The 21686-nt window shown below is 48.0% G+C and overlaps 1 protein-coding gene across 4 annotated transcripts in view; it reads right to left on the bottom strand.

Moving 5' to 3' along the window:
- RBM19 (RNA binding motif protein 19) overlaps positions 1-13127 on the bottom strand; it is a 45637-nt gene extending 32510 nt beyond the window's left edge. For all 4 annotated transcript variants that reach the window (XR_014931990.1, XR_014931991.1, XM_015878371.3 and 1 more), the window contains exons 1-17: positions 12987-13127; positions 12031-12213; positions 11176-11307; positions 10964-11002; positions 10168-10384; positions 9385-9659; positions 8833-8925; positions 8046-8124; positions 7265-7336; positions 6706-6906; positions 6090-6220; positions 5391-5512; positions 4544-4640; positions 3933-4043; positions 3249-3449; positions 2597-2714; positions 326-474 (exon numbers count right to left, since the gene is read on the bottom strand). Coding sequence is in view for 2 of the 4 variants with exons in the window: in XM_015878371.3 (XP_015733857.2) it covers positions 326-474; positions 2597-2714; positions 3249-3449; positions 3933-4043; positions 4544-4640; positions 5391-5512; positions 6090-6220; positions 6706-6906; positions 7265-7336; positions 8046-8124; positions 8833-8925; positions 9385-9659; positions 10168-10384; positions 10964-11002; positions 11176-11307; positions 12031-12213; positions 12987-13022 (2256 nt within the window). In the remaining 2 variants the exon portion in view is untranslated. The remainder of the gene's footprint in view (positions 1-325; positions 475-2596; positions 2715-3248; positions 3450-3932; positions 4044-4543; positions 4641-5390; positions 5513-6089; positions 6221-6705; positions 6907-7264; positions 7337-8045; positions 8125-8832; positions 8926-9384; positions 9660-10167; positions 10385-10963; positions 11003-11175; positions 11308-12030; positions 12214-12986) is intronic.
- Positions 13128-21686: the final 8559 nt, after the last annotated feature.

Raw genomic sequence — 21686 nt, 5'->3', positions numbered from 1 at the left:
AACTGTTTCAGATACATCTGTCAAATTGAAGCCTATAACTCAAAAGTGGAGATTCCCAGACCTGATATAATCCAGTGCTCCCTCCTATACCTTTAAGGCTATGCCACTGGCAATTTATCTCCTTTCAAGATCTTATCCTTAGCACAGCAGAGGTGGAGAACACCTTTCTCCCTGCTCTCTGCAGCACAGGAGAACCCCTTCTTCAAGCCCATGCAAACCTTCCAGCAGCAAGGGGACCAGCATGGTCTCAACCTGCTTCTATTCCATCAGAGCAGCCTGCCTGTACTAAGCAAAACCCAGACTCCACTCCTTGCTTATGGCTTACCTCCTTCAGAGTGTCTTCTGTGGTGTTAAAGTTGAGGTTCTTGATGAACAAGGTACACCCTGGAATGCTCTCTTCCTCATCTTCCTCTTCTTCTTCCTCATCATCCTGTGCTGATGTTTTCTCTGAGCCCTTTACAGTTGTGTCACCATCTGATACAAAAATAGAAAACTCAATGCTGTAAGACACAACAAAACGAAATCTGGAGTGAGCTTGCCCCCTGCCCCAGCAGGCAGTCACTGCTTCAGCAAGATCAGACTCAGTGAACAAAGCCTGAGGCAGACTCAGCATGCACATGTGAACAGATCCCTCTAGAAACAAAATCCTCTGAACATAGAAACTCCATAAACCTACTCCTCACCCCCCCAAGCACCCCCACATGAATCCTTGCCAGACACCTACTGAACTAGGCAAGGAGCCCCGGACTTGCAAAAGTACAGTTCTGTAAGTGCTCTAACACCTCATCTCTTGCTAATACATACCCACTGTGTGTGAAACCACATCTAACAACATGACGGCTGTTGTTAGATACACTAGCTGTCATACATTGGCTTCCCAAGTTCTTCCCTTCCTAGACAACTTGTTTTTCACATCAGCTTCAGCCCCTACAGCATATCTGATGCTGTGCTCAGGAGGACCAAGCTAAGTAACTCACTGTGGCATTACCACTATCTACTTGACTATTTTCCTAGGCTCAGTGCTCTCTCTGATGGTATGAGAGAACCTGAATGGGGCCAGAGATACTTTAACACTTCCCAGTTCTACCTCCAGAGCCAAGTTTCCCTGCAGGGCTCCATCCAGTTGCCCTCTCTACCCCTGGCACCACACAGACCAAGCCTTTCCAGTCAGGTGGCCAAACCCTCCTTGCCCCAACCTGCAGGGTGCTTGCCAGCATGATATAGAAAGAACTCAGTGCCTTTAAAAACAAGTAATTTGAAGAAGGGAGAGGGAAGAGATTTAGTGAGACAGGACAGGATGAAAAGGTGCCTCCATCTATGGCTGGCACAATAAGAGGCCATGTGCTGCCACCTGAAGCCCTTTAGTGAACAAGGTGAGGAGTTTATTGCACATCCCCTCCCTTCCCTTTCCTAGACACAGAGCTCCAGAGGCTGGCAGCAAAGACCATTATCAGCCCTGAGCAGCCTTCCAGGAGCTCCTGGGCTTAAAGCCCTTTATCTTGAGGCTTGAAAGGTTTTAAATATACAGGTGAGATTTAATTTTTACAGCCTCTAGGATGGGGAAAATGAGAGTTTACCAGTGGAAGGAAGGCTGTGCCCTTGCGGCAGTAGAAAAAGCGTCCAGACAAAGCACACAGCAGGGACTAATGCAAGAGGAACAGAGAAAGAACTACAGAGACTCACAGCCTGCCACTGGCAAGTCAGCTGCCACATCCTCCCACTGCTGTGCTCAGGTGCTCTCACACAAGGAGAGTGTCCTTGAGGAGCATGTAACCACATGTGCTCAGGGGGCTGGGGTGGCCTAAAGAGTAGCTACAAATCCCATTGGCTGCTGCCAAGAGCAAAATTGACCAAAAATCTCCTGCCCTTGCCCAGAACATCAGCTCCAATCCAAATTGGATTGGTCTGCTATAGGAAGTACTACACTGCTCACATCTCATCCAAGAGGCAAGGAGTGAGACAGGACTGAGCCCAGCACACATGTGGGAACATCAACAACCACACTGCACAGTGAGGTGACACTAAAAACCACACAGAGAATGTCATAAGGCTGGTTCTGTAACAAAGTCACAGAATAGCTTACGTTGGTGTATGGGAACTGTTGAGTCACAGCCTGAACCACTGATTGAGCACCTGGAGAAAAGCCTGAGAGCACAGGTAAAGGCAATTCAGATGTGTGACTGAAAGGAGGGGAGCCGAGATGCACCTCTTAGATCCCATTTAAGGGCTGACTGCCACTGGGGATCTCTAGCAAAGAGATCTTTCCTTTGTGGAGTCTCTCTGCAAGCCTAAATCTCCAGAGACAGGTAAGCACCCTTTTTTAACACCTCATTGAGCCAGTCCTGCTACCATTACAGTTGGAAAGAATCTTAAAGCCCAACCAGTTGCAACAGTCTTGCCTTTGGCTGGTTGTCACCCATCAGATCATACTGCCCAAGGCCTCAACATGGTCCTGAATGCCTCCAGGGTACCCACAACTTCTCTGGGCAACCTGTTCCAGTGCATCAAAAAGTTAAGGAATGTCAGCATTGCTGCTTCACGTGGAAAGGAGCACGGTAACAAAGTCAGACTCCTCCGATACAGTTTAAGCTCTTACCAGGTACCAGCCTTTCCTTTCCCTCCTTCTCCAGAGCCTCTGTATTTTTTTTCTGAAGGGCTGGGCTGGAGAAGACACCCATTGGAGCCCATTCCAGATACAATGGCACAGAGCGAAACTGTGGAGAGAACACAGAAGAAATGTGAAAAGTAGAAGGTAAGGCTCGAAGAAAGGTCAGCTCTCAGCTCTGTTTTCCCTTCAAACACTCTGTTATGGAGAAGAAAAGCTATGCAGCATCTTTGTTTGGCTCAACCATCTTTCACTGGAGAAGTGAGTCAGTAACCAAGCTTGTGTAGGACAAGTCTATGGAAACCGGAGGACAAGGAACAAAGAAAGCTAGGAAAGGGAGAGCTCCGAGCTTCAGTACTAACTCCTCTGTAGCAAAAGGCATCAGAAACCCTCTCATTGGCCACAGAGGGTTTTGGACACTTGTCACAGCTCTACTCCTCCAACAATTCCCTGAATGTTGTGAGTCCTACTCAGCTGCTACTGCAGATGGATGCACTGGGCATCTTCCTAAATCTAAGGGAATAACATAGTGATGCTGACAGCTAACTTCCTTCAAAAACCACCTCTATCTCACATTTTAGCATGCAGCTTCACAATTAGCTAACATCCTCCAGACAGTTGCATACCCCCTGGCTACACTCACCTTGGAGTAGGCCAGCTTGGTGAACGCTTGCTTGGCTTCAGTTGGCTCCAGGAACTCCACAATGGCTGTGATGCCTCCGGCTGGGAGCAGCACCCGGCCCAGGCTGCCGTGTTTGCTAAAGACAGCCTCCAGCTCTGCTGTGCTTGTGGTGGCTGGGAGGTTCTTCACCAGGATCACAGTTTTACTCCGCTCACCAGCAGCCTGACACATTCAGTGGGAGAAGAGGAAAAAGAGGATGTGGGACTTCAGAAAGCAAAAACCAATCTCTTACTAACTGAAGATATTTCATTTTCAACATAATCTGCTCTCATGCCATGTCACACCTTTTCAGGATTCAAAAGAGCCAACAACCTCTTACAAAACAGCATTCTGTTGAAAAGATCCATGCCCCTGCACAGACCCCATCACACAAATTCTCACACACAGAGATTTCAGCTCCAGCTACATCCTGCTACAGACACAGGACTTGATGTCTGCCACTAACATGCTGTTACGCTGTAGCATGTACTTCCACTATCCCAAGCACCACTTCATTTGCAAGAGTTCAGAACAACTAAAAACCATTTTAATAGTTCAATCTTGCACAACACTGAGAATTAACTAAAAACCTTGAAGAGATTACAGGATGTCAGGACTGGACAGAAGAAGCAGGTTCACTCTGCAGCCTCATGGCAGGCATCTCACCTGACTGAAGGAATCCAAGCTAACTCCATTTTCAATGAGGAACCGTCGGATTTCCTGGACCAGCTCCGTTTCTCCCAGAGCGACTCTCACTGCCACGCTGTCTTTACTCTCCTGCAGACAAGAATAACAGTCAACAATGTGTTAAGAGTTCAATACAGAAGCAAAAGGCCTGTTCCAGAAATTTGCTGAGCACTTGTTCCTGCTGCTCTTAGAAACAACAGGAATTTGGCAGAGAACCTGAAGACAAAATGCTTCAGTTCTTCTGAAGCTGCTGTTGGAGCTAGAGAACTTCTCAAGGAAAGTGAAGTTTCCAGGGAGGATCTTAAATTAATCTGTGAATTCCCATCAATTTTAGTCATGTACAAATACAAACTTCAGCCACAGAAAAGCCTAAGTAGGAGGAAAAAAGCAGGATAGGATTGTCATTTTGACTTCTAGTTTCAGAGACTGTCACCTACAGACAGGCTATATGACCACAAATGCTTCAGTCCGTGTGGAGCTTATGACTGTACAGCAGCTTTTGCTGTGCAAAATGACCAGGCATGTGCTGGCCATGAGCAAAGAGGTTGGAAAATAGTCTCCCATCCCATCCGATCAGTAACTCAACTCACATGATCCAACACTTGGCTTTTGGAAGCATTGTATTTCTGAGCAATGGCATCAGCCACAGCATTTGTCCCCACAAACAGTGTATTCCAATTGTGAGAGCTGGAAAGAGAAAGAAGAGACAGGTTCAAAGTCTTGCAGTTTTTTCTTCTACTGACATCTCTTTGTTCAATCATCCTGAAAAAGAAGAGCTTTCAAGGTCACCACTATTAACCAGGATAAGATGGAGGAAAAGAAGGGTAGAACACACTTAGAGAATGGACAGAATGAGGGAGACATGACTGCTAAGCAAACAAAGGCATCAGTGCTGGCACCTTAGCTCTCCTTCCCTAGCAGGTCAGTGGTCACAGCTATAAAGTTACAGCTGGAAGCTAGCCAGAGGAATGTGTCTTTTTTCATATGGTTTCCTAAAAGCACAAGTCCTGTGCAAGCAAAGTTGCATTCCTTACCCATAAAGTCTGAACATATTGTCAACTTTCAAATGAATCTGTTAGAAAGATAATTCCTGCAAGTTTTAGAATGCAGGTGACCAAGTGCATGAGAAAGATATAATTGATTTGTAGCCACTACCCTGAAAAGTTACAGCATGAGATCAATTTTTATTAGACACCAGAAAAATTCATACACAAAACCAATGAAAACCACGTTTCTTTCTATTTATGCTACTTGCTGAACTACCAGAGCTACTTGGAAAGAAGAATCAAGTAGGTAAGAGGTAAAGAAAACAAAAAGCTGCATAACAAATTCTTTATTGACTTTGGTAATCTATACATCCCCTGCAAAGATGCATTCTGGCCATCTGGTAATTTGGCAGGTCATGTTGTCTTACCCTGCCACAAGACACCTTCGTACCTGGCACTGTTGGCTTTGTCCTTGGCCTCCTTCTGCTTTTTGTAGCAGGAAGATTCTTCTGCAGCAACATCTTCAATTTTTAACTTTCTGATTGTGGAGGGTAAAAGATGCATCATCCTGCCCTGAAAGAAAAGAAGATGGGATTCAGAATCACAGAAGTGCAGTGGTTGGAAGGGATTTCTAGAGATCAATGAGTCCAACATCTCTGCTAAATCAGGTTCCCCTATAGTAGGTCATACAGGTAGCTGTCCAGATGGGTCTTGAATATCTCCAAAAAGGGAGACTCCACAACCTCTCTGGGCAGCCTGCTCCAGTGCTCTGCCACCCTCACTGTGAAGAAGTCTTCTTTGTGTGAAAATTCCTGTTTCCATTTTTGGCCCTTGCTCCATGTCTTACCACGCACACCATTGAAAAGAATCTGCCCTCATCCAACCGACACCTGCACTTTAGATATTTATAAACATTGATCTGAAGCTCTGAAATAATTCACAGAAGTTCATGAACTAAGCAGAGGAAAGAAACTTTCAGGCACTTCTCTTAGTCAAGTGTGTTCCCAGATAGTAAAGGAAAATTGACTCTACCCCTTAGCACCTAGAGGAGTTGTGCTCAGCAACTCATACAAGCAAACACCTGTCCGCTTCACTAATAACCACCCTTACCAGCTGTAGGCTGACAGAATATGAAACTCAGTCACTGTACCTGGAACACCTGTCCATCCATTTCTGCATAGGCTTTCACTGCATGTTCAGGAATCATGTAGGTGATAAAAGCAAATCCTTTGGGTTTCTTTGTCAGTCTGTCGATAGGGAAATGGATCTCTGAGAGGGGCCCTGCAAGAGAAAAGGTCTTTCTGTGAGAGATCATTTACATGGCCACCACACTCACCACCAGCACTCTGAACAGGCATCCCCTGGTCACAGCCATGGAGGAAGCCAGAGAGAGAACTGCTCTGAACATTACAGGAAGGTGTGTGGTGAGCCACGAGTCCGGGTGAGGAGCCTCTAGCTACAGACCAACAAGGAAGGCCCAGCAATAGCACCCGAAGTCCAGATATATTGTAGCACACAAGGCTTTGATTGCTGGATTAGAAATATGAGGAATGAGGGCAGATGCATAGAGAACACACTCTGAGCAAGTGATACGTCAGTTTCAATACCAAGCAGTTGCATGCTGTCACACCAGGCAGTGAAGATGACTTGAATCAAAGTCTAAGAGGTGTGAGATACACAGATTCATACATCCATTCCCACCCAGCAAACCTCTGTTAGCAAGGAGACACAGCCCTACAAGTCCCAGTACTACAGCAAGTACGCACCATACTTGGAAAAGATCTTCTCCAAGTCCTCCTCAGTGCTAGTAAAAGGAAGATTTCTGACAAAGAGTCTCCCTGATTCAGACAAGTCTTCCTCTTCCTCATCATCCCTCTTCACTCGTTGCCAAGGTTGGTCATCAGTTTTTGCTGTAGCAGTTTCTTTAGGGGTTTTTTCACATCGAGATACCTCAACGTATCTCTTACCTAGTCAACAAACATATACAGGCACATTAGATGCTTCCTGAGGCCTTGGGCTATCAGTGTGTTAAGAGTAGGCTTACAGTAGTGACAAAAGCAATCATAACTCAAAAGATACACATCTGGCACATGACAAATAGCAGGAGCCAAAGAGTAACACACATAGGTCAGCCAGTCTAAGTTGCTCCTGATGGCTCTTAAATGGCAACTGGTTATCCCACAACAGCTGTGCAGAGGAAACCTCCCCCACCTTTTGCCTGGAAGAAACTAAGGCAATGGGAGATTCTTTCACAGGGAGCACTTTAACACCTGAGCACTCTGTCACTGACATCAGACAGAAGAAGAAGGAACAAACAGCACTTACCTATGTATTCTTTTTTCCGTTTCAAGGCCCTTTTCACTTCTGCCTCACTCTTCAAGTCAACAAAGATAAAACCTTGGAGGAAGCAAAGGTTCAGCTGAGCATCACACAAGGAAACACAGTCACCAATAGGCTAATTAAGGGTGAATCAGGCTTCTTAAAATATAGATTTCTACAGATAAGGCATTCAGTTCCCATTAAAGTTTTAATCCAGCCTGAAAATGGCTGCAGCAGACTGGAAGGCTGCCTCTTAATAGCTCATTCTCTATGTATAAACTAAACAAGCCTGACTTCACAGCTGAAGTAGGCTTTCCAAAGGTGCCTTCAAAAGCAAAGAAATGGTGCATCTGCTTCTAGGTTATGAAAGGAAAGCACATAACTAAGTTCCCTATCAGCTCTAAGGACCCGCACCTTCTGATGGGTACTTCCAGTAATCACAGCCTGCCAGGAAAGCACCTTGGCTAAAGGCAGATCTGCAGCAGCAGCTTTTCCTAGAGGAAGGGGCCTTTCCTTGGCATGGTTTGGGAAGTTTAGGAAAGCTTCAAAGACAAACCAAAGAAAAGGCTCCTTCTGCTGTCTGCTGCATTACCCTAAGGGAGTACAGCCAACATTACTCTGTCCACAGCATCCTATGGACAGCAACTAGGGCAGATGAACTGCAAAGTCACAGAAAGGTCTGTAAGAATCGGGACACAGGCCAGTAATGCAGCACTACAGATGGAAAGAGCAATGGTGTGATTGAGAGATCTCACAGAGCCAACCCTCTTCCACATATATACATTACCTGTATTTTTCCCCTGGGCATCTTTTCCTATTCGGATTGCCACTGGCTTCAGAGGTGAGAAGAATTCTCGAATCTTTTGCTGCAGGAAGAATAAGAATTGCTTAAATGAGCTACTGGATACAGAAAGCGGGCATCAGACCTTTTTTTCTCAAATAAGCATTACAAAAACGCCATATGTAGGTCACTCCAAAAGTAACGCTTCCTATTTATTTCCATGAAAGCAACAATAAATACAAAGAGCATTGTAATACTATCTGATAGAGGCAGTTCTCAGCTACAAAATACTATTTTTTCCAACACAGTCACCACCATTTGCTCAGTATTTTCACCAGCAGTGAACAGGAGCCTGGATGCTGCACATCTAAAAATCTGCACCTGAGTTGGAAACGTAACAGTCACCGTCATCACCGCTGAAACAAACCACTCAACTGTCACTGTTTGGTCAGAACTCAGTTCCTCATCTTTGCTTTGTATGCACTTCCACATCAGATACCATTTTGTCAGTTCCCCTCTGCTGCCATCTGTTGCACAGCAACTAAATGTAAAGGAACATTGGTGGGAAGGGTCATCTCTTACTGCCATACCAACATCCCCCTCTGATGTCACAGACCACATAAAAAAATAGGAGGCATTACTTTTGGAGCAATTTTGTGCAATATTTCTGCACAAAGCTAGGTAAAAAACCTTCCCCAACTGCCCATACAATTCAACCAAGTGAAGACAGGGCCTCTGCAAAGACCTTGCTGAGTTAGAAGCTGGGAATTCTCAGCTCAGGAACCAAGCTTACTTCAGTGATATTCAAAGGAGCACCACGTAGTTTCACTGTGTGTAGTGTGCTTGCTCCTGCTGAACTCACATGTTTTTTCTGCTGCACAGAAGTCTGTAAAAAAAAAGAAGCTGACTGAAAAACCATAGAAGTCATGATATGACTAGGTGATTTTGAATAGTAAGCAGGAGGTTGAAGAGTGGAAGAGGAAAAACAATTGCATCAGCTTGGCCACAAGGACCTAGATAAGGCTGCAAGGTTTGACTGGAATGATCAAACCCAGATGCTAAAAACAAGCTCTGCAAAAGTATTCCCTGCAGATATACATAAGAAGAGAGAAAAGCCTATGAAAGGAGGACTAATACTGTTTTCCAGAATGAGGAATTTAACTAGCACTGAGAGGAGATCTGACAAACTTCTTTTTTAAATGGGTCCCACCCAATAAGCCAAGAAAGCTGGTAGCTAGGGGTCTCACAGACTTCAAGCTTTCAATTACACCCTGGAGTGACCAACAAACAAATACTATCCCATGAAGCTCCTTCTTTAAGTGTGATAAGTGTAATTCAGTTCTACCTCTAGTGTGGATCCTTTCTTCTTCTCTGCTAGTGCCTCTTGCTCTGCTTCTCGGGATTTTGACTTCCTCCTTTTTTCTGTGTGGGTGCCAATATTTTCTGTACTGCCTGAATCCTCCTCAGTCTTGCTTTCCACTTCTAATTCCTCACTATCTGTTTCCTCATCTGTACTGGATGAAGAGTAGGAGGAGGAATCCCTCACGACTTTAGATTTCAGGTAATCCATATCTGAGAGGTCTTCTCTTGTAGCTGCCTTCTTCTTCTGTTGTTTCTTTGCTGTCAGAAAGGAGAGAACAAAGAAATTTTGTGCACATATACTGCTGCTTTCTCCCCAGCCAAGTAAAATCTAAGAACAGGCTAAGAACGATGACCTTCTACTGTACACTTTCCACCTAAAGAGAAATCTAGAAAACAGTAGAGCAATTATAAATTAGCACTTTTATAGTAACATGCCAGGATTCCTGCTTTCTTTCAAGCAACAATTCCTGTATAAAATAAATTGGAAAGGACTGCCCTGTTACTTTTCCTAGGCTTTGAATTAACAACCCAGGAGAAAGCACAAACGCCACCTCCTTAATACCAGAAAGAGTGTTTCCCACATTTCTCTATATTTGGGAAGCCATCTGCACTTCCACAGTGCCCGCAATGAGTTATGTGCTGGGGAAACTACTCTTCTGATTACATTCTCTGTTTCAGCAGGACACTGAATCAAGCCCCAGGAGCACGTTTTCTCTCACATTCACTGAGACAAAGCCAAGCAAAGGGCGATTGTCCATTTTGGTACCTTTGGTTTCCTTCTCATCTTTAGAGGATTCACCCCCATCCTCCTCCTCCTCACTCAGATCCTCAGACTCATCTGAATCAAAGTTCAGATAATCAGCCACTGGCTTTGATTTTTCTTTCTTGGGCTCCTCTGCCAAAGTGTCATTAGCCCAAGTGGCCACCTGAGACCGTTTCTGGTGAACCACCAAGAATTCCTGGAATGTTTTATCTTCTTCCAGCTGTTGAAAAACAAACCAAGCAAAAAAGAGAGACATGAAGACAAAAGTAGCATGTTAAAATTCAATTATATTTCCAGTATCATAAAAAAACAGTTCACAAAGAGCAGTCCACACTCACAAGATGAGCACTTAGTCACTAACATCTTCTCAGTCTTTCAGCCCTACTACTCACATTTAATGTTTAGAAAACACTTTAAAGGAGACAAGAAAATATTAAAGAAGGAAAAAAGTGTGCAAACTAAACATGACACAACTTGCATGTGACACAACTGTTCAAAGACATGTCCTGGATAGAATGCTTATTAACAGAGAAGTACTTAACAATTAAAAAAAACCATAAGAATTTATATATATATATATATATATATATATGTGTGTGTGTGTGTGTGTGTGTGTGTGCACGCTGAGATTGTTGAAATCATGATTCATTTCATTGGAATTGGATTGCTATGGAGTTCTTTAAGTCATACATCTTGCTTAACATATAACAGTGAAAGCAGTACAGAAAAGGGCTATTCAACTCTGGCTTTTAATACAACTTCTCAACAGTGTAGGCATTGGAACAGAAACTCTACTCACCTCCTTTAAGTTTTCTGATGCATTTTTCTTCTTTTTATCCTAGGAAGAGAAGTCATTTTCAGAAAACCTTATCAGAAGCAAAGCCAGTAACACTTCTCAGGTAACCTAACGACCCAACATCAGCTGTCCACTTTTCTGCGTGCCAGGCTACCCTTCTCTCTGCCAAGGCACTGATATGTGTCAAATCTAAATGGAAAAAAAGCAAAACTTACTTTCTTCGTGCTTGCGGGAGCTGCAATTGTCATAGGTTTCTCAGGCTGTTTTTCCAAAGCAGGGATTTTCTGAGAGTGCTTACTCCATGCTTTGGGCTTTGAAGGGTCACCAAAAGACTTGCATAACTCAACCTGAAAAGAAAACAAACAAACAAGTTTTTAATTAAATTCATCTTCAACAGTCTTGTTCTGAAACTGCAGGATGCATCTTAATCAAGAATCTTTCTTATAACCTGGACAGAACGGAGGGTTCAGGTTAATGACTCAATACAAATGTTCTTTCTAGAAGTACGCAGCCTCATACTTGCTCAAAATGGCAGTTTGTGACACTCAATTACAAAGACTCAAATAAGCTCTCCTGCTTATCATGAATGAAATTTCCTGTCTAGTACAGTAAGATGAATCACTTCAAACGAATGAAAATACAAGCTCAGGACAAAGAACTCAGATTATTTCAGCTTAAAACCTGGCATTTGCCCCAACCAATACTGAAATCACTGCTAGTGCACAGAAGACAACCCATTCATATCAAGTACCTACCCAAGACAGCAGCAGTAACTCTTGGCATCAGGCTTTGCTGTTATCATAGAACTGTATAATAGAATGGCCTGGGTTGAAAAGGATCATCTAGTTTCAATCACCCTGCCATGGGCAGGGTTGCCAGCCGCTAAACCAGGGTGCCCAGAGCCACATCCACAGCCTGGCCTTGAATGCCTCCAGGAATGGAGTTTTGCTGCAAAGGACTCAGTCTCCAGACTTATTTTGCTCTTAGATATTCATCTGTAAGACTATCAAATCCCCTAGTGACTAAGTTTCTTAAGAACCAAAAGAAGGTACTTTTAGATATCAACTCACAGTGATTCTGGAGGTGTCTATGAAACTTCTGTTGAAATGGTTCAATGCTGCTTGAGCTGCATCTTCAGACTTGTAGCCAATGAAGCCAAATTTCCGGAACTTGCCATCCTTGGTGAACTTCAAGCAACAATCAGTGAGTGTCCCAAAGGCTGCAAACAGCTTCCGGAAGCGATCTTCCTTCATCTGGAGAAGGGAAGAAGAAAAGGAAGGCAGATCAGCAACATAATCATAGAGACGTTTGGCAGATAAATCTAAAGCAAAGCATTTACTAATACAAAGGACTTCTGAAGAAACTGCACCTTGTTGTTGCAAGGCTGATAAGAAACACATGTCAGCTATGAAAACTTATCCTCTTCCCCACAAATTCCTTACATGTCTGCTTCTGTGCCTACTAGACCCCCATACTAAAGGCTGCATCCAGGTGTTGGGACGCCCTCAGTGGAGCATCCAGCCCACCCATAAGCAGCTTTTAGTATCCCCCTGGGGGCAGATATGTCAGAATAGAACCATCTACACTTGCTTCTGCCTCCCTAGGAACAAAGGAAGGTCAGAAAGCCACAATCTGCCCCTCTTCTCCACCCTAGAAGCTGCTGGATGCGTCCCGAGGTCAGAGGCACGTGCTGGGAAGCAGCTCCGTGGTACCTTCTGACTTTGTTCCACAGAACCCGCAGCATTCCTCAGCATGGCCCTCCATCCCCAGGGCAGCTGGTTTCTCCTCAAGGCCCCAGGGCACCTCCACAGCCCACAGCCCCCACCGGCCCTGCCCCGAGGCCTCTCCGTGCTCCATCGAGGAGCCCCTCAAGAACCATCTCCCCCAGGCGCTCCACCCGTATCTATACCCATGGGCCCTCCACAGGCCTTTCCGCCTCCTCTCCCGGCCCTGTCTCGTCCCAGCAGCCATCAGACTCATCTCCCTTCCCCGAACGCTGCCATACAGAGGCCGCACGCAGACTCACCCCGTTGGGGAGGTTCTTTACGATGAGCCGAGACATGTCGGTCACAGAGAGCGGCCCGACTGAACGCTAGGCCCAACCCGGCTCACAGTCCCGCACGCCACCCCTGGGCGCCGCCATCTTCCTGCTGCATCACGTGAGCGCGGAGAGGCAGTGCGCAGGCGCGGTGAGGCGAGGCATGGCGGCGGGCTGTCAGCGACGGGTCGGAACAGGGAAGTGGAGCTGTGCCCCTCGGAGCAGCCCCTCTGCTAACATCCACCTCACCCAGCTCTGCCTCGTGCAGGGGGCTTCGTCTGCAAGAGGAGGCTCAGCTCCAGCCCTGCCCGGAGGAAGAAGTGCAGGTGCAGGTGGTGCTGCTGGGCCCGGTGCTGCCCTGCTTCCCCATGCCCTGAACGCAGGCAGTGTATGGCAGAAGGGCCCTGCTGCATCCCACCAGGATTAGAAAGCAGGTGTGTAGCTGGGGAGTGTGGTGTATATAAGTCCCTGGAGAGCAGGAAGGGAAACACATGCATTTCCAGTGAAGAAGAATTGAAGGGATGGACAGGCTTAGTGCACAGGAGAAAGGAGAGAGTGGCACGCTCCAGGATGGCTGTCTGTTGCTTCATGTAGCACAAAGCCTTCCTCCTGCAGCCTGAGAGGAGATGTGGCTGCTCCCATTGCCCTACTCCTTGCAGTGGTCTGCACGAGATGTCAGCACAGGCCCTGCTCCTCCTGCCCTCTGCTGCTGTCCTTGCTGGGCTGTCAGCCTGTCACTGGGACACAAGCTGGCACTGACAGGGCCCCACACACCGTCACTGACACATGCAGACCTTGCCCTTGTCACTCCTGTCCTCACTGGGATGTCTGTCCCCCCCCCCCCCTCCATCTCCTCCTCAACTACTGCTTGTGGCTGCCGGCAGGCGCAGCTTCAGCACACTGTGCCCAGGACTGTTCTGCCCTTGTCCTCCTAAGCAGGCAGTGCTGGGACAGAGCTGCCACCAGGCAGTGGCCAGCTGATCTGGGCCATGAGTGGCCTCTCCTGCCCCAGCCTCACCTGGAGCTGCAGCTTCTGCCCAGCAGCTCCTCCTGCAATAGGGGTTGCTCTTTCCCAGCACCCTTCTGCTGGGTCTGTGTCTCCTCTGAGAGGGTTCATACCACAAAGAGCCACCTCCCAGTGAGGAAAGATCCTGCGAAGCAAGCTGCAAGGTAGGCTTATTTCTGAGGAGAGACCCCAACCTCAGGCAGGTGGGAGGGAACCCGAGGCACTAGCTTGAGAAGTTTCAAAGGAGGCTTTGGAAAGCAGCTCGCTGTGCTTGAACATCCTAAAGACCAACTTTAGCCCTTTTGCTACTGGTGCATGGTATGGGTAGGGAACAGACTGGGTGTGTTGCATGGTACTGGGTGCAGGTCAAACAGCCCAACTCCCACACTGCACCAGAGCAGCCTCAGAAACAGACTGAATGTATCCTGTTTTGGGGTCTTTTTTCCATGGAAACACGTCAGATGATCCCGTGCACATGCCTGGGGGGTTGCATTCAGTCAAATTCAGGAGGGTACCCAGTGGGCAATGCATCCAGCAAAGGTGATGCACCATGAACCTACAGCCTGGGTGTCTGTAGATAGAGGAGCAGGGTTGCTCTCCTGTCCTGCCAATAGATCTGTGTAGGGCTGTCAGGCTAGTGGCAGGGTCCAAGCACTGCCTTCCCCCTCACCCCCTCCTCCAAGGTCCCCCGGTGCCTGGCAGGGGGTGTCTAGTTCTCCATCCATGCCCACTGCCAATAGCAGAAGACACAGTCCTTGTGTGGTTCCAGCCTAGCTGTCACAATGTGTTTGGCAAATGGCTCGTCAGCAGGATGGACAGGGGCTTGCACAACACCAAAGAGCAGGGGTCACCTTGCTGTAAAACACTGCTATGGGCTGCCCGCAGCCAAGAATCTGAACTTTGGGGAGCAGGGCTGGAGGAGAGAAAGGAAGAAGCTGCTGCTGCAGGTCCTGCCCATCCCTGGGTACAAGAAGGGATCAGATGTGAAGCCTACCACAGTTCTGGAGAGATGCTTCTTCTTGTCACGTGTCCAAAAGAGGACACCAGAGGTTTGCCCCAGGTCACTCACAGCTTGCCCACTCTGCCTGCTGCCAGATGCCAGGACCCACCTCATATGAGCAAATTATCCTACCTGATCCTAGATTAAGGACATCAAGATCTTGGAAGCGTGGTGTCCAATGAATCCATCTCTCCCTTGTGATGCACAAGGAGATGGAGCCCATAGGAAGAGCAGAACATGCTGCCTTGCTGAAGGGCTTCACCCAAAGTAGACAGATCCTCTACTACATGGAGAGTAAGTTTTCCTGCTTGCTAATTGCTGCAGCATCACCATGGGCAGAATTCACCTTTCATCCAGATAAATCATCACCTGGGCTTGCCTGCTTCATGTCTCCTTTGGTCCTGGTATCTGCAGTTCCTGTCTGCAACTTTGGAGCAGTGTGTCTTTCCAGAGCCTGAAAGCTAAACTGTATTACTGAGTAAAAAGCAGACAGGTGAGAGGATGGATAAGGACAGGAGAGCTTGTACTGAGCAGAGGAGTCCCTGGCACCAACCAGGATTGCCATGGGGCATTCAGACGTAGAGATGCAGACATACAGGACTTCAGCAACATATCAACCAAGCAGAGGTCAACTTATGGTCTTCCAGAGAGACTGTAGGGACCTTGGCACTGTGCAAACAAACTTCTGGCATCAGCTTCAAGACGAGGATCTCTTGGCATCCATCCTGAGCCCACCAAGCCACAGGAGATGTTGGCTGCATCCTACTGGCCATGCAGCTGCACAAGATCCAAGCAATTACTGCCACCTAGTAATGAAAGCATTTCCTTCATGTGACAGATAAGGTCCAACTCCTTCCTGGCATGCCCTGAGCCAGACTTCAGCATCTCTCCTGACCCACAAAGGCTTACTGGCATCTTTCTGGTGGCTACAGATAGGACCCTCTGTGAGGAGAAGGATTCCACCTGCTGCTGCCCCTTGTCCACTCTCTCCTCCATCCATCACTATCTCCACCTCCTTTTGTTTCCTTCATGTTTCTGTATTTTTGGTTGTGTGCAAATGGGCTCAGGGGAGGGTCCAGGCAACAGCTGCCTTTGATCAGCGCAACCTGTGGGAGATGGAGCACTTCAGGAATGCTGACTCTTGATCAAAGGTGGGAACTCAGTGACAACTGCAAGTCAGCAAGAGCCCATCCCTGCTAATCCCCAGCAGGGAGCTGGAGGTAGGACCAGCAACCCACACAGTCCATCTGCCTGCCCATCAAAATGGACAAGCTGATATGTTGAAAGGGATAGGAGGCCAAGCTGGATGGTGGCCTCCAAAATTCACTGATGGCACCTGAACCCAGTGATGCCTGTTGGCAGCAGAAATACCATACATAGCTGGTTGCTCCAACAGAGAGTTGACAGAGGGAAAATGGGACAGCAATGCCCCAGCATGTTATCTGTATAAAGATGAAGCTGGGTTGAAAGGTGGCTTGCCAGAAGGGCATCTAGTGGAAGAGAAGAGTGGATCATCCTTCCTGAGGGGTAAACAGAGGTCACTGGGGGAGAAGTTACAGCCCAGCCTCCCTATCAGATGGGAAACCCCACAGTTGAGTGAGTCTGCATGCAGCTCCCCAAGACATTCCCACAGCTCCTTCTGCCCCAGACATTCTTATCTGCTCTCTGTTTCCCTGATAACCTAGGCATGAAGCTGGGAAATCCATCTGCATGGAGCAGGTTGGCCCAGCAAGGCAGAGGGTGAAGATCCACGTCTGCCCCCTCCAATGGGAAGTATGCTCATCCCAACCTCAGCCTCACTCAGCAAACAGCAAAAGAATCCCCTGTTACACACAGCACCCTGTGCCTTTCCCTGTCCCACCTCTATTTGGACATTTCTTGGACAAGGCTCCTCTGTCATGTTGAAAAGGGAAGCTTTTAGAAAGCACTGATAAGGGCAATTCCCCTGGGACCTCCATGGGCAGGGTCACAGGTCACTTCCTAGCAGTGCTTGTCCTGATAACATGTCAGCCTAGTTTGGGGTTGTGGAGACAGCATTTATCAGCAAACCCTGGGAACATCAAGACGTAAAGATGTCTTCTCATTTGCTAGGCTGGGGAGATGGAGTGGGGACAAGCCCTGGTGCAAGGATGGAGGTCTCAGGGGTGGGAGCCAATGGGTCACAACAGAGAAAGGCTGTGGGAGGGAGTATGGGAGAGGAAGAACAGTGTGCATGGATGGGCAGTGCAAGGGATGAATTCCCTGCTTACTTCCAGAGTTGTGATGCTTTGCACCATGATTGGGCTGCCATGGCAAACAGGGAAATGAAATGTGCCCAGAGCAGGATATGTAGAAGCCAGGGAGATGTTGCACATGGGAGCCAGGCCCAGTACAAGTCCCATTACTCAAAGCTACCTACCTAGCCCAAAGGACACAAAGTGCTTTTTTACCTCTACACCCCCAACCCACCCAGGCAAATCATAGCCAGACTGGGCACAGAGGGATGAATGATTCAGGAGAGCAGAGGAAGAAACAGCACAGCACACCACTGTAGGAAGGGAGAAGAGAGCATGGGGTGTGTGGGACAGGCTGTCACTGCTCAGGATGCTCTGGGTGACAGGCCACCACCAACACATCAGCACAGCTGACACACTGACAGGCAGCACGGTAGGGGCAGGGCACAAGGGATGGGCCTCTCCTAGGACTTAACCCCCTCTTCAGCCTCCCCTCACAGTACATATCTTGCATACACCTTTCCCTATCAGAGACACTTAACAGGGCTAATATTGAAAGCACCTGCCTCCTTTGGCCAGTAGTCGAAGGCCCCAGTGCTGGGATCCTGTACTGACCCAGCACAATTATCCCTGACCAAATGCCGCCTTGCAAAATGTAGGGCACACTCTCTGCTCACCTGCCCTAAGCTGGAGTGCAATGCAATTAAAATAAGTAATGCCAGGTGGTTTATTAACAACTATAGAGCTAAAGGCCAACACTTCATCTTCCAGCACAGAGATCTCCAAAGCTGCTGCACTGCAGCTCCATTGCACCCCAGCGTCTTCCTCTCAGCAGTGCACAACCCTCCTTAGCAGCACCTGCTTGGGATCAGTGCACCAACCACATGCATTTCCATAGACTTGCAGCAGTCAACCAACCTCATGAAAGCCAAAGTGCTCCCATGCTTGTTTTCATAAGGAAATCCTGTCATTTCAGCTGTGGGTCAACCCTGTATGCTTGGCCAGGGCAGTTCTGTCAGCGCTGCACTGTCTTTGTGCTTTGCGGGAGCAGGAAGGACTCTTTCAGGACCAGGAGCTCCAGTGTTGGTACAGCAGAGCTTGGCCTGAAAACACTCGAATCTGAAATGCTAAAGAAAGGAATAGGACGGGAATACTGACAGAAGGTATACACTAAATATAGAACAACTTAGGGGGCCCCACATGCTTGCCTCCCCAGCCCAGTCCTTCTCTGACAGCTTTTGACCTCTCGGGCTTGGCAGAGATGCCAAATCTCACATGGGTTTCATTCTCCTTCATGCCACGCTTACCACTCACATTGTGTGCATCCCAACCATTCCTTGCAAGCAGAAAGTTTATTCAACTGTGATACAGAGCAAACCAGAAATCATCTCCCATGCCATCCACCAGCTGACTCTGAACAACTGCAAGTACTTGGAGGGCTTTCCTGGGCCCTCACATCTGGGAGCAGTTTTGCATTCTCTACACTTATTTGCCCACTTCTTTCACACCACAGAGGAACACTGGGAGGTGATGCTGAACTGGACCAGGATGCTGCAGTCCTGCCCAGAAGAGGAACTGAGTGCCAGCAATCAGGTTTGCAAGGACCAGAGTAGACTGCATCAGATCTCAATGCTCTGAATATCCCTCTGCTTTCCCAAGGATGCATGTGAGCATCCCTATGCTGCAGCATAATCTCTGAGACGGTCACCCTGCTCATACAGGAGAGGACAGGGTGGATCTTGCAGCACAAGCTCAGCCTCAAGTGCTGCAGGCACTTCCCCAAGCTGTATCCATATTGCTCCAGCACCAGCCCCAGGGTTTATGTACAGCACAGTCTTCCTGGCTGCTGGGAGCAGGGTGTTGGTGCTCCTTGCAGTAAAGCAAGTGGTTTGGGGATGGGAACAAGCTGTTGCAGCCCTCACTCTGAACTAGGGCTCAGAAGAATCTGTGTAGAGCCCCACTCCATACCCATCTGCTAACACAAGGTAAGGAGCTTTGCATTAAGCCACAGGAGTGCACAGCCTGCTCGAGCCCTGCACCATCCTGCAATGCACACCAGGTGGAATAGGATCACCAGTTTGATGCAAGAAGCTTGGTCCCATCACCTTGATCTGGGTGTGTCTCTACAAGGAAGGGGTCCCCCCAGACAAACCCCCACCCCAGATGCAGGAAAGCACCCTTCTCCCACAAGGACACCTCACGCTGTTTGTTTTTCTGCTGGCAATGCTGGATGTTAGGAGCTGCCAGGCAAGAGGCTCTCCAAGCAAGGACTACAAAGAGGGCTGACACCTCTAATGAATTACAGTAATACCAGCTCGGGTGAACCCTGAAGTGCCTGTTTACACAATCGCTGACCTCCTTTCACCCACACTCTGGTCCAAGTCCCCCCTCCCTGCCTTGATGGATCACAGCTGAATGCAGGCAGAGCCCAGTGTTTATCATCTCCCAGCTCGGGAAGGGAAGAAATAACAGTATTTCCTGGCATGTCAGCCACCACCAGTGATAAAGTGCCCACCCAACACTCACTCTGGGAAACACCCTCTGTGAGGCATTCTTTTGCAAACCTACTGCTTGAGAGGAGGGCCCCACGTGTGCAGCTTTTGCAGATGGACTTTCCTTACGGCCAGCAGAGATTCTCTCTGCACCAAACTCTGTCCATGATGTCAGTCCCCAGCCAAGGGATCATGCCTGGCCCAGTGTACTTATGCCTCTATCTGGGCTCATGCACAGCAGACCCCAGTCCATTATCTATCTTTAAACCTTGCCCTGGTGCAGCACCACAAGTGCATCCATACTGAGATCAGCCAGTTCCCGGCAAGCTGGGATGTGGGGCAGGGACAACACATCCCAACATCACCTTGTCCCAGCTGCAGCCATGCAGGGGAGAGAACTGCAGTTAGACAATGTAGGGAAGCAGTTTGATGGCTGCAAATGGCCAACATGAAGGAAAGGTAAGAGGATGATCTGTCTCCCAGCTCCCAGTCTCTCACTCCAGCCCATACAGCTCATTACAGCCCTAGCATGAGGGGAAAGCCTTTCACATAGCCAAGCTTTCCTTTTTCATTTACTCAGAGAGTAAAAACTTCAGTGCTGGCCCCCAGGGAAGGTGCTTCTCCATTTCTCTGCTCACCCCCCGACCTCCTCATTTTGTTGGAGAGTTATTTTTGGAAGTAAAAAGCTTTCTACTTTGCCCTTCTCCTGGCCCTCATCTTTCTGCCAGACAAAGTGGCATTTTAAGCCTCCTGCCCACCCAACCAGAAAAATGGTGGCTGCGGCAGGGCAGAGTTAAACCTTTCCACCCACCAAGGAAGCTGGAGCCTTTTCGACCCATTAACCCTCCAGCAGCTCAGCCACCCAGAGAGGGGCTCTCAGGGGTTGCTGTGGTTTGTAACTAACCTCACATGGATCCACTGGGAGGAGAGGAGAGTTGTGACCCCCAGGATGGGGATTCACCCTCATCTCCTTCCCTACAGTGCTCCAAAATCCATTTAACTAAAGCACTGTGGTATGTACAGCTCCAACATTCAGCTGCACCTCAAGTCCTGCTTGCACAAAGAGCTGGATGAATTCAGGAGGTCGTACTCCAAAAAAACTGTTGGGACTCAGAGACTTTGTACTACTCCCCCCAAAAAATGCACAATGATTGGTTCATGTTCACCAAAGGTTTAAAGCACCAGCATCAAGGAACCAGCAGCACAAGATTTGCCATCTGATTTGCAGACTTGAGGCTGAGCTAAATGAAAGGATGTCAGAGCTAAGGTGCAGAACACCAGGAAGAGATGTGCTCCCAGCTCTCCTCGCCTTCTAACAAATCTGTTCTGCAGCTGGATGCACTGCCACACAGGGGTGTGCTGGGCACTGCCATGAGCTGCTCCCACAGCTGGGATGAGGCAGGCCTCTATCATTTGCAGGGCTGGAATGGTGGCAGCAGTCTCTCAATGACTATAATTTGTGAAATCCAGCCAGAAGAGCTCAAGCCAAACGCTCAGCTCATTCAGTATTCTCCTCCTTATACCAATAAGCATTGGGCGCCCAGGCATGCAGGTAAGGAATGCATGCATGGAGTTACTTCTGCCTCAGTTGCTGATGGTGGGCAGCAGTCTGGGGACATCTGCTCCAAAACTGTGTTTCACATCCTCTGCTAGAGAGCCACCTTCTTCCTCAAGGTTTCCAGCCCATTTTGAATCCAGAGAGATATCTAGCTTCCATACAGCCTGAAGCCATGAGCTTGGGTTTAGCTACACACCTTCTTTTGGGTAGGACAAGGCCTTAATGAAGAGCATCGCCGAAACAGGGTCACCCTGCAAATCGTGGGACTGGGAAAACCTTGGGATCTGTGATTTATCCCTGCTCCAAGCAGCTCCTCCAGCACTTCCTTTCACCTTATCCTTACGCAGTGGACAACAGTTTTGAAAACCAGCCAGCAGGAAAACCTAGCAGCGATGTCCCAGCACACTTGCCTGAAGCCC

The sequence above is a fragment of the Coturnix japonica genome, chromosome 9, assembly GCF_054131305.1.
Source record: "Coturnix japonica strain WE chromosome 9, WE-NBRP24, whole genome shotgun sequence".
Classification (NCBI taxonomy): domain Eukaryota; kingdom Metazoa; phylum Chordata; class Aves; order Galliformes; family Phasianidae; genus Coturnix; species Coturnix japonica.
Note: the sequence above shows the minus strand (reverse complement) of the source record. Positions and strands in the feature narration are given on the sequence as shown.